The sequence below is a fragment of the Ichthyophthirius multifiliis genome (assembly GCF_000220395.1).
Source record: "Ichthyophthirius multifiliis unplaced genomic scaffold scaff_1120509250243, whole genome shotgun sequence".
NCBI lineage: Eukaryota > Ciliophora > Oligohymenophorea > Hymenostomatida > Ichthyophthirius > Ichthyophthirius multifiliis.
The window spans coordinates 1-13,658 of record NW_004086948.1 but is presented as its reverse complement, the minus strand read 5'-3'; the positions used below and the strand labels follow the sequence as shown (position 1 = coordinate 13,658).

General features: G+C 14.9%; 1 protein-coding gene across 1 annotated transcript, besides 17 other annotated features; it reads right to left on the bottom strand. All coding sequences in view use genetic code 6, as the record gives it.

Moving 5' to 3' along the window:
* Window positions 1-2,269: 2,269 nt before the first annotated feature.
* Window positions 2,270-2,347: a microsatellite.
* A 2,702-nt stretch (window positions 2,348-5,049) lies between these two features.
* Window positions 5,050-5,126: a microsatellite.
* Window positions 5,050-5,176: a microsatellite.
* Window positions 5,109-5,187: a microsatellite.
* Window positions 5,113-5,187: a microsatellite.
* A 59-nt stretch (window positions 5,188-5,246) lies between these two features.
* Window positions 5,247-5,338: a microsatellite.
* Window positions 5,276-5,338: a microsatellite.
* Window positions 5,339-6,008: 670 nt separating this feature from the next.
* Window positions 6,009-6,034: a microsatellite.
* A 655-nt stretch (window positions 6,035-6,689) lies between these two features.
* Window positions 6,690-6,715: a microsatellite.
* A 569-nt stretch (window positions 6,716-7,284) lies between these two features.
* Window positions 7,285-7,328: a microsatellite.
* Window positions 7,329-7,511: 183 nt separating this feature from the next.
* Window positions 7,512-7,579: a microsatellite.
* A 485-nt stretch (window positions 7,580-8,064) lies between these two features.
* Window positions 8,065-8,132: a microsatellite.
* Window positions 8,133-8,143: 11 nt separating this feature from the next.
* Window positions 8,144-10,559, bottom strand: IMG5_058280 (hypothetical protein; the record flags this gene model as incomplete). Its single annotated transcript, XM_004037178.1, has 3 exons — window positions 8,144-8,956; window positions 9,012-9,302; window positions 9,356-10,559. Coding segments are annotated over 3 exons (2,308 nt in total), but the record flags the coding sequence as incomplete, so codon positions are not given.
* Window positions 10,250-10,296: a microsatellite.
* Window positions 10,560-11,329: 770 nt separating the features above from the next.
* Window positions 11,330-11,392: a microsatellite.
* Window positions 11,373-11,416: a microsatellite.
* A 548-nt stretch (window positions 11,417-11,964) lies between these two features.
* Window positions 11,965-12,007: a microsatellite.
* A 31-nt stretch (window positions 12,008-12,038) lies between these two features.
* Window positions 12,039-12,085: a microsatellite.
* Between the last annotated feature and the right edge of the window lie 1,573 nt (window positions 12,086-13,658).

The window sequence follows — 13,658 nt, the reverse complement described above, 5'->3', positions numbered from 1 at the left end:
ATATATATTAATTAAAATTTTTTATCATAATTTCTATAATTTAATTAAATCTTTATCGTAAGGTCTAAACAAGAAAACTTATTAAAATTTATCTGATGCCTTTTCATTTTTAATAATTTTATAATTCTTCAATAAAAATACCATAATTATTTTAAATTCAATTGTCGCCAAATGTTAACCAATACAATTTCTCGGTCCTGCCGAAAAAGGTATAAATGAATAAGGGATTTCATTTTCTCCAATCTCACCTAAAAATCTTTCTGGCCAAAATTTATCGGCATTAATAAATTAAGGAAACTTCTCTTCATTAAATTATTCAACATAACAAGTAACCATAACATCTTTGAAAATTTTAAAGTCATTAATATATGTATCTTTTAATGCAATTCTGCCTTATATAGTCGATGCAGCTGGCACTAATCTTAAAGTTTCTTTCATAAAGGCATTTAAATAGTTCATTTTAGTTAAATCTTCATATGTTAAATCTTCAAAATTTTAAACTAAAGAATTTACTTCCTATCTACATTTTTCCTATATTTCTGGATATAATGCCATAAAATAAGCCCCGGAACCTGTAGTATTAGCTGTAGTATCCATTCCTGCAAAAAAAAGAGTATTAAATTAATGTACTATTTCTGTATAGGTTATTTTTTCATAGTCTTTTAGACCTTTTTAGCTTTATTGTTTTTAATATTCATGAAGGTAAATTTCAAGAAAGTTTTTGCCTTCAAAATTATCATTTTTTAATTCTTCCTTTATATTTTCTTGTGCTTCTAGGATACATTCTTCGATTTTATTTACATATTTTTAAGCTCTCTATATATATTTCTTCTCGAAGGAGGTCTAGAAGTACTTGTAGGCGTTTTTAGAACCTAAATAGTGCAGTTTAAGGAGGTAAATGAGACTATTTTTTTTATAAATGGCACCTTCGCTTATTAATTCTTATATTTCTCTTACAATGGAATGCCCGTTTATATTTTTTCCATTTAGAGATTGTCCAAAAAATGTTCTAAAAATTACTTCTGATGCTACATTTTGGATTTCTTCGATTATTTATACGGGTGTTTGACCATCATTAGGTAGTTTTTAAAGATATAATCGGGTTATATCTTTAATTAAAGGGACCTTATTCTTCAAAGAGGTGAAATGGAAGTGTTTGGAAAAGAAATTCCTTTATCTTTTCCATCTTTTTGTTCATTAAAAAATATAGAATCGCTAATAAATAGGTCTCGCAAGAAAATAGACTCGACTTTAACAAAATTAGGACCATTTAAAGACTAAGTAAATGCTTTTATTAATTCTATATCATTTATAAAGATAAGAGTTGAAAATCCGCTTAAGAATATAATTAATTTTAAGTCTTTATTCTCTTTTTGCCAGTTTCGTTATAATGTAAAAGAATTACCGTATTATTTAAAAGATTCATTTAACAAAGAAAAATAACCGAGGATTGGACGGAATATTATCTTACAAGAATCGCCGTATATATGTTTATAATAGATTATTATTATGAGATTACGAATTATGAATATATAGGTCATAAAGCAGAGGAATATATATATTATTAAAGACAATATCATATTTTTTTTTTTAGATTTATTAAATTATATTTTTTTAAAATCAATATTTATTTTTAATAGAATCAGCAAAATAAAAAGTTCTATTTCTATTTAATATATTAGGGATATTTTTCATATAGGGTAAAAAATAATAACTATTTTTGGATTGAATGAAAATTAATTGAAAAAAATTATATTTAAAATGAATAAAAAATTATATTATTAAATTTATGTCTATTTCTTATTGTATAATATTAAATTTGTCGAGATTTTTCGATTAAAATTTATTAATAAGCTAAAAATCAAATAATTTAAAATTTTATAGTATATAATTATAAAAGAAAAATTGTTTAGAAAAAAAGCTTTCTTTAACCATTTTAAGCCTTTCTTTCAATTAATTTATTTATTATATATAGAAAATCCAATAAAAAAATGTTCAATATCCCCATGCAATAATTATAAATAGAAAATGAAAAGCGATTTTTATATATTTAGTAAACATTATTTTTAAGAAAATAAATAGTATTTTTGTATTTATAAATGATAAATTAAACTAAAAAAAAAATGCTATTTATTTAATCAAACTAATATAAATTAATAAGCTTTATAAATTTAATTAAACAAATAAAATTATTAGACATAATATTTCTGATAAATATAATTTAGAGTATTATATATATTTTAATATGACATGTCTTAGATATATTAGAAAAAAAATATAAAAGAATTTTATATATAAATTTTAAAAAATTATAATAAGTAATATATTAATATATTTATTAAAAAATATTTTTATAGATGAAATAAATAAAAAAATTATATTTAAATGATTTTTTTTTTTTTTAAATAAATATTATAAAATATAAATACTAGAATTATTTTAGTATTTTTATATTAAAATATATGCCATAGAAATATGAATTAAATAAATTCATATTTATATGATTTTTATATTATATTGTAAAAATGTATTATTATTAATTTTATTATATAAAAAAATATATATTTATATAAATATTATTAAATTTGTATTTTTTAATATTTATATTTTATATTTATAAATATAATTTTTGGAATTTTTTAATAAATATTATAAGTTTCTTTTAATAATATTGTGTTTAACTTCTTTAATTTACTTTTTTTCATTTAAAAAAATATTCTTATTTTGTTAATATTTTTATTTGAAGTTATTAATTTTTTAGGATAATTAAATGATAATTTTTATAAAATTTTTTTAAATTATTTATTTTATATAAAATATTTTACTTATTAATAAATAATTTAAAAACAAAAAAAAATAGATAAATATTTTTTATATTTTTTAATTATAATTTTTAAATAATAATAACAAATATTTACATATAATTTTATTTTTTTAAAGTTAGATTTAAATTTTTAAATACAAAATTAGTTATTTTTATAAACTTAAAATTAATAATTTATTTTCATCATTTTAAAAAAACATTAAATAAAATCATTTAATTAGTAAATTAGAATTATTATTGATCAAACATTTTATTATTTATTTTAAAATATTAACTTTTATTAATTAATAAATAAAATATATAAATATTATTAATGTGTAAAATTAATAAAAATCTTTATTTTTAATAAAAAAATAATTAATATTTAAATTATATGAAATAAATAAAAATAATAAATTATTATTATTTTTATTAAAATTCAATTACATTAGAATAAAGTATAGATAATAATAAATAACATTAAGAGAATATCTAATAATTTTTATTAATAATTATTAATACAATTTTTGTAATAATCATAGTTTATTTTAATTTATTAGATTTTAATGAAAAAGGAAATAAAACAAATTATTTTTAATTATTTCATTATAGTTTATAATATAATTTAAATTATTTCATAATTTTTTTTTCATGAAATTAAAAAATTAAAATTTCTTCGAAAAATAAGCGTTAATTTTTGCTTAAAAATAAGTATTTAACTATATATAAAATTTATATAATAAAAAGTTATTTATTTTTTAAACGTTTAATTTTTTTAATTTTATTAAAATACTTAATTTTAATTTTTTTTTTTATTAAAATTCTTTTTCATATTTAAATAAAAAGACTATGTTTAATGAACAAGGTTATTTTTATTAATATTGCTATTTTATTTACATATTTACAAATATATAAAATAATTAATTAGTTTTACTTTCATTAAATAGTATTGTTTCTAGTTAATAATCATAAAATGATATTTCATATTAATAATATGATACTGAAGAATTTGATTAAATATAGCAAAAATATTTTTTAGAAAATGAAAGTTATAAAAAATAATATTTTTTTATTCTTTTTAAATAAAAATAGTTTAATATTTTTCATATATTAAATAAATGAATGATTTATCAGTATAACAAATAAAGGTAAATGAATATAAAGATGCTTTATAAATTTTAAAAAAAGCCGAAAAAATGCTTGAAGTACATTTATAAAAAATTATTAAAATTAAAAAAATAATATAGTTTGCGGCTAGTTGCGGAAAATCAATAAATAGAAATTTAATAATAGTAGTATTATATAATCTTTCTTGTGTTTATTAAAAGTAATATACCTATAAATAATATATTTATATAAAAAAAGGTTATGGATACTTGATAAATGCTCAAATTATATAGATGCAGTTATTTATAATTTATAAATAGGTTTAAAAGAAGAAGAAAATGAAGAAGAATAAATATTAAACAAAAAATAAGAAAATATTAAAAATGATTACTTACTTATAAAAAATAAATGTTTTTAGTAAAATCATATTTATAAAGTTGTGCTATATATTCTTAATAAGGATAGTAATATATATATAGATATTATTATTTATTGTTTTTATAAAATAAGACATTAAAAAGCATTAGAAACATCAAATTTATGCTTTGAATTAAAAAAGAAAATATTTAATTAATTGCTTTATTTTAGCTAGAGAAGTAAAGATAAAGAATTTTCTGAAAATTAAAAGAATATATTAAAATTGACTTTAGCAAAAATTTAAAATGTAATAAATGTGATTTAAAACAATGGGGAAAATTAATATAAAGATACATAAAAATAAATATTTTTATGGAAATAAAATTAATTAAAAAAATAAAAATTAGAAAAAAAATCAAATAATTGGATTAAAAATTTCAATATTGGAATAATTATGCATATGTAACCTTTAAAATTTAAAAATGTGTAATTTGAATGTGATATTTTTTAAGAAATAAATGAAAATAAATTAACATAAAAGATTTTTTATTTATCAACGATTTTCTTTACTATTGCAAATGAAATTAGATAAATTTAATAAAATAATTTAAAAAACAAAAAAATAAGTAAAATAGAAGAAAATGATGAATTAAATTTGAGTTAAATATTTCATTTAAAAGCCTTATATTTAATTTGTTAAAATTTTTAGATTAATATACCTTTTGCAAACTATTTAATTGATTCTTTTTAATAAAATTATAATATAGATATTACAGTAAAATTATATTTATATATATATACATATATATATATATATTTTTTCATATATATAGATATAATATATATATTATTTATATATTTTAATTATTTTTAAATTTTTTTTTTTTATATATTTTTATATATATTTATTTTTTATTATTAGTAAGAATAAATTTTACAATAATTTAAAATAGAATAAAAAAGCAATTTAAAAAAACTTTATTTATTTAAAGTATTTTAATTAATATATATTTATTTATTTATTTATTTATTTATTTATTTATTTATTTATTTATTTATTTCATTATATTTTTTTGGAGATTTTCAAGAGTTATATCGTAAATATTTAAATTATAAAATTAAATTTGAATTTAATTTAAATGAAAATAATATTAAAAATAAAATAATTTTATTAGAAAAATTTAAGAAATAGAACATAAATATTAATGAATAAAAAAAAAAAATTATAACAGAAATATATAGTTTGAAGAAGTCTAAAATAAATTCAACGAGAGATTTTTAGAATTCATAAAATAACAATATAATAAGTAAAATAAATACTTAAGAAAATATGATTATTTCAAAAAATAATAATAAATATGTTTTTAAAAATAATCTATAAAAATAATATTTTTCAGAATAAAAAAAAATCAAGAATAATCAAAAATATAATTTCATTAAAAATTAATTTAATCAAATATAAATATTATTATCATCAGATCATATTAGGAAAGAAATAATAAAATAATTATTAAAATAAAATTTCAAATTTAATATAAAATAAAAATCTTAAGAAATTATAATTGATAATAATATAAAATAAAAATGAATTTATGTATATATATAAATTTAAACATATAAATATATATATATTTACATTATTTTTAAATAAAAAAATTAATTATATATATACATATATAAATATGTAATATTTTATATTAATTTTTACCAACAAAAATATAAAAAATATATTATTTATATATATTTTTTTTTTTTATTTTTTTTTTTAAAAAAAAATAAAATCATATACAAAAATTACATATTCCATTTGATTTTTCTTTTACAGAATTAAATTTTTCATTATTTTTTTTCATATTACCTTAATATGTATCCAAAGTTATGTCTTTTTTAATTGCTTGACTTTATCTACTACTTATTGTCTGGTTTTCACTTTCATTTTCGAATTTTTATTATAATTATTAAAATTCTTTACTATCTTTATCATATAATTTATTTTAACTATTTGAATCTAAACTAAAAATATCAGATGTACCTAAATCATACAAAACTTATTCCTGGTCTAAAGAAGGCATATCTTATTTAGGCTTTCCATTTTTTTTTTTTGCAATAAATAAATTCCAAATTTTATAATTTGGGTTTAATCTTTCTTTTCGGTTTTTTTCTTTTAATATTTCATTAAAAGCTTTTATTGAATACTATATTATATCACTTATTTAAGTGTTATTTGCGGAAAAAACTTCTTCTATACGAAGTAATAATTCATTACCTTCAAAATCTATATTTAAATAAACTATAATTGTTTTTAAAAATTCTTTTTAATAATCTTCCATACTATTTTCGTATATATAAAATATTATTATTTTTTAGCTGTATTTTTATAATTTTTTAATTTAAAAAAAAAAATATTTTTATTAAAATTTAATTTTTTTTTTTTTTTTTTTTTTTTTTATATATATATATAAAAAAAATAAAAAAATAATTAAAAAATTAATTAAGCTAAAAATTAATAAATAAATTTAATAAAAATATTAATCATTTAGGACTTTATATTCTAGAAATTATAATGGAAGATTTTTTAGCATTAGATTATACAAATTACATAATCATATTTTAAATTTATTAATTTTAATTACTAATTTTAGATTAATTTCTTTATTTTGTTATAAATTTATCTTTATTTACTAATACTTTTTCAACATTATTATTAGGGAAATAAAATTAAAAATTCATTTAAATATCAAAATTTTAAATAGTAAAAAAAGTTTAATTTTTATATTATAATTATTAATCTAAAAAGAAATCATCCGTAATTATCTATTAAAGAGAATTTACTTTTTATTAAATGTATTGACTTCCGTTAAAATTGAAATCTGATTAAACTAATTTCTTTTCTAAAGTTGCTTATTAGCTTTAATTATTTGAACTTGATTTATGGTCTTTATATGTAAAATATGATTTTTAAGTCGGTTAAGTTTTGGTTTCAAAACTTTAAATTAAATTGTCTGATTCTTTAATACTTTAATATGGTGATGATTTTTAATAAGGAGAGGTTTTTTAATATTGAGGATATTAGTGAAATAAATTCTAATTTTATTATTTTTATAAAAAATAATTAAATATATATATATATATATAAAAAATAATAAAAAATTATTTAAATTTATGAAAATTTAAAATAAAAAATAAATATATATATTCATTGATATATAAAAAAAAAATATTTTATATTATATTGATAAATTTTTATATATAAATATATATATATATATATATATATATATATATATATATATAATTATATTTATATTTATACTTCTTTTTCCTCTTTTTCTTATTTCTCATATTAATCCTTTAATCTTCTTTTTTATATAGGCAAGTTTATTTATCCAATTTCAATTGTAGTATCTTCTATTTCACTTTATAAATTATATTGATTTTATTAATAATTTATTGTATTATTTTGTATAGATTAATTTTATATAATAGTTTTTTAATATTATTTTTGTGCAGTTTTCCTTTAATAATTTAATAAAACATTTAATAATTCTTAAGCATTACTATAAATACTTTATTAAACTAAATAACTAAGTACATTTTATTCAATAGCCCTATGATTAAAGAATGAATTAACCTTAAATGTACTTTATCTTTAAACAAATTATCTTTTTTTTACTTCTATGTTTTTAGAATGCGTTATTAAAAGTTTATGTCTATAAGCTTAATGGAAAACCATAGGACAATTTTAAAATTAATGTTTAAAAATATTGCAACTAAAGCATTATTAATCTTTTATATGAATATATATATATTTTTATATATATATATATATATATATATATATATATATATATATATATATATATATTATTTTTATACCTAAATTTTATAATACCTAATTTATATTATATTAATCTTTTATCATACAATATTTTTCGTAATCTTAAGGAAAAGCCTTTATTACTTATATAAAATCCTATTAATTTAAATATGCTAGATTTGCTACATTTTTTGAAACGGCTTTATATATGGAAGGTTCTGAATTAAAAAGAGAGTTTTAGCTGAAAATCTTTCCTTTCTCAAACACTTAGACTAATTTTGGGGAATTATTAGAATCTACATATATTTAAATCTGTCCTTTTATTATAAAATATAGGTTTTAATTAATATTTTCGAAGTCAAAAACAACTTCTTCGGGCATTAAATTTTTCTATTTGATATGAGTAGCTAATTCTTTTATAAAATCATCAGTAAAATTTAACTTAAAAAATTTCTATTATAGTAAAATCTTGTAGTATATTTCTTTTTAGACTTCTTTTTTCAAAGTCGAGTTTAGATTATCTAATAAACTTTAATGAACTTCGTATTTTTTTACCTATTCTTTATACAAATACTCGAAGTTTTTTTTTATTTTTACAATTAAGTTATTATTAACACCCCTTTCGGTTAAATAACCACTCAATTAAGATACATTATGTTAAAACTCTTAATAATTCTTATTTATATCTTATATTATAGACCCAATAGTATTCACTATATAAGCAAATACCCCACAACTAATTATTGTGACAAAAGTCACATATATTTTTTCGATATTTGTTATAGGAACTACATCACCATATCCCAGTGTAATCATTGTTATTACAGCCCAATATACGGATGTTATATATTTAGTTTACAAATTTTATTCATCTTTATATATATTCATATTAATATTCATTTTTATATAAAAATATATATTTTTTACCAAGTTATTAAGCCATTATCCATGTTTATGTTTCTAAGTCAGTTTTTTATAATATTCCTACTAAAAAAAAATGGCAACCACATATATGGGCGACTATAATAATATAATAAACCAAAGTTGTTAAATCTAAAAATGTTGAATATTTATAACGAAGGTTAAGTCTTTATTCTATTTCTCTATATATATTTATCATTCGTTTTATTTTGAATATTATAACATAGTTTATCCAATTTATTTATAAAAAAAAGCTTGCAATAAAACCTAAAGATGTTAAAAAATCTAAAATGAAATCTAATTAAATTTAATAAATAATTTTTTGTTTTTTTTTGTTTCTTTTAGGTTACTTTTTTAAACATATTTTTTGAAAATCTTACTTTTTTCTTAAACTATTTGTCCTTTAGAATAATATGGAGTTATCATTTATATAGGAATATCAATAGAAAAGAAATATTTAAGAAGACTAATTTATGTTTAGAAAGCAATTATTTTTTCTTCTTGAAAACAAACTACAAGAGGTATGTAAAATAAATTAAAAAAAATTAAAATAAAAGTTAATAAATCCCAGCTATTTTTAATGTAACTATTTGGTTGTATTTATATATTTTTGCTAATTTTTAAACTTTTGAATACCTTAAAGTTTTTATAAAGATAAACGTTTATAGATTTTTTGATATTATATATAATTTTCTGGTAGGTGTAAATAAATATGTTTTTTTAATTATATTATATTAACTTAAAAAATTCATAGTTTGAGCTTTTGTCATTTATTAATTGGAATTGTTTTTGGGTAAAGCTTTTGAATTTTAAAGATAGAGAGAACTATTTTATTCGTAAAATAAAATAATTAATTTTTGCTAAAATTCTAAATGATCTCTTTTTCCAAACTTCGTTTAATCCTCCTTTGCTTTAATTAATGTTTTTTATAATAGATTCTATGTAATCATTTTTATTAGACTAATTATTTTATACTAAATACTAATTACTTTTTTTATAGTTTTATATATTCGTATTTTAGGGGTTTTTAGGTTCAATTACGCCTTTAGATGCATTAAAATATATATATATATATATAAATATTGATATAAAAAAGTTAAATAAATTAAGTATTTTTTATTTAAAATATTACAAATTTTAGGATTTTTATGTTTTAAATTATCGGTATAGTTTATTTTTTTATTTTATTCTAACAGATTTAATAAATCGATTTAATTGTTTATTTTTTTAGAACTAATCATTAAAAAAAAAAAAAAAAACAATAACAAAAACAAAAACAAAAACAAAAACACATTATAAATAATTTATTTAAAAAATTAAAAAATACTTTTTTTTCGCAAATATATTTTAAATAATAAATTCACTATTTTAGTTATTTAAAGAATATCTTTTCAATAAATTGCTTTTTTATTAATTAGAGCTTTTTTTATATTGATGTTATTAAAATTACTAATTTTAAATTTGTTGTTCTTAATCATTTAAATTAAACTAAGAATCACTTTCTAAAAATGTATTCCTTTGAGATTAACAAAAATTACTTTTAGTAACATCCATAATGTAAAATTTTAATTACTTTTTAATTTTTTTTTTCAATAATTATATTAATTTATATTATATAAAATATTTTTAAATTGTTTTGTAAAGTAATAATATTAATTATATATTTAGTTAATAAATTAAAATAAAAAATAAAATTTATTAATAACTTATTTTTTTTTATTACATTATATCAGCGTACTAATAAATTTATTTATATTTAATATATATCATTTGTATTATTATTATTATTATTAATATAAAAAAATAGTTATAATTTTCGTTTTCAAGATAATACTTAAAAATATGTATATTAGTTAATAATCATTTTTTTTTAATAACATAATGTCATAAAAAAAAAATAATACATTTAGTTCTAAGAATATAAAAATATATTTAAAATAGAAATTTTATATATTTATTATTTTAAATTTATTAAAACATACATTAGAATTAAAATAACAAGTATTTGTAAATAGAAAAATTAATATTTAAGACATATATAATTTTATATCTTTATTTTGTTTTCTTTTTTCTTCTTTATTATATAAAAATTTTAAAACTAAATATTCAATTTTTTAAATTATATTTTAATGTTTATTAATTTTATTAATATTCAAATAAGATTAATAAAATTTTTCAATTAAAATTAAATATATTATATTATTTTTTTGTTTTTTATTATAAGTTTGGATAATTATAAATAATATATATTAAAAAAAAAACAATGAGAAATAAATTATATATTATATTTTTAGTATATAATTTTAATTCTTTTTATTTTTTTTTAAATAATTTAAAATTTATTTACTATAAATAATTAAATATTTTTTTAAAAAATAATTTAAATAATTTAATAAATATATATAAATAATAATATATAAAAAATTATTACAATAAAAAAATGAAATAATATATTTAAATATTTTATTAAATTCAATATTTAAAAAAATACATAAATTTGTTTTAATAATATTAAATTATTAATTTTTTAAAAAATATATTTTTATAAACTTAAAAATGTTATTCTTTTTTATAATAAATAGTTTAATACTTTATTTTTTAATTATATTTATTTTGAAAATCAGATTAAATTTTTTATTTTTGTAAGTAACATAATTAATTATATAACTGGGGTATTAAATTGTATATATCCATAGATTTATTTTTATTTAATAAAAGTAAATATAAAAAAAGGTATTTTTTAAAAAATTAATTATAAAAAATATATTAATTAAATAATATAAATACATGTATATTTATTAATTTTCATATTTTTTTTTGTTAATTATTTTATATATTTTTTTTATCTTTATACAAAATTTTTTTCGAATAATATTAATTATTAATATTATAAAATCATTAGTTATCTTTTAAAAAATGCAAAAAATTAATATTAAAGTAGATTTACCTAAATATCATCATAAAAATTGCAAATAATAATAATAAATTAAAAATATAATAAATTTATATATACATACTTATTTTATAAAAAAAATATAATATATATATATATATATATATATATATATATATATATATATTAATATTTGATTTTTTATTTTTGGCGCTTAAATAAAATAAATTTTATAAAATTATATAAAATAGATTTAAAATGAAAAAAATCAATATTGAAGACTCTGTATAATTAATACTTCCGAGTCAAAGTAATAAAATGGAAATCGAATATGAATAAATTCCTCGTCAAAAATTAAAAAGCAAAGAAAATGAAAAAAAATTAGTCGAAGTAAAATAAATAATTTAAAAAATGAATTAAATAAAAAAACAAATACTAACAGAAGAATTCGAAAATTTAAAAATAAAAATCGAATAAATATTAAATACTGAATAATAATTTTTAAAAATAATATAATTAATTTCCCAAGAAACAGACTAAACTTCATCTATTGATTTTCTTAAATATTTATATGAAGAAATTAAAAAAACCAAAAAAAAAAATAATACACGTAATAAAATCGTAAGAAATCTCTTTTTTATTAAAACTTTTAAAATAAAAACTCTAATAAAGTCAAGGAAAAGAAACTTAAATACTATGTATATTGGAATATTTTAAAGGTATATCTCATGAAGAAATATCTAATACTATAAAATATATAAAAGAGGAATATTTAGATGATTAAAAAGTTTCTATTTTTTGGTTATTTTCTAATTAAATTTATAATACTAGTTTATGTTAAGTCGAGTCTTTTTAAATTAATTTAAACGAAAATAAATATCTTTATTCTTTTTTTATTTTTGAATTATTAAAAAGTACTGAAATTCCACTTATTTCTTAAAAAATAATGTCTGCTTAATATCTATAAATTGATTTTTATTTTTTGTCTTTTTATGAATGCGTAAGGAGGTTGAAAATGGGTTTAGTGGATTTTATATATAGAAAAAAACAAACATAAAAGCAAGAAAAAAAAGGCGTGAAGTGGTAAAAGAAACACTTATTTTTCTAAATGAGTTTTTTTTAAGAAAGATTATATTAATATGACCCAGTTTATATTATTTAAAGACAAAAAAATACAATTTCAAACAGAAAACTAAGCCAAAAATATTGCCGAAAAAATAAAAAATAAAATATTTTAATATAAAAATGTCGAAATTATTTACAATTAGTTTTAAAATAATTTAAATTAAAATAATAATAATAATTCTAAAGGAAAAAGTCTAGACAGATTTAATAAAATATAACAAGAAATGGACAAAAATTAAAAAATAAAGAGTTCTATAGAATTTAAATGTATTAGTTTTTCAACTAACTATTAAATGAAAATATACACTAAGTTTTTTAAGAAAATTAAAAACTCTATGATGATTTTTAGGCTTTCTAAGCTATATGTAATCCTTAATTTTAAAATGTCTTTACTTCAGAAAATCCAGAATTAAATTCAGATGGAATGATATTAATTTAGGCAATTAAATATTAAGAATACAGAGAAGTTTCTTTCGATTAGATTTTTAAACTTTTTAGTTAATAAGTTGAAATAGTAAAAAAAGTTAAATTAAATGAGGAAATATTAAAATAAATGTTTTAAAATGCAATTTAAGAATGTTAAATATTTGGTTTAGTTTCTAAAAGTAAAAGAATAAAATCTCGTTTAATAAAAT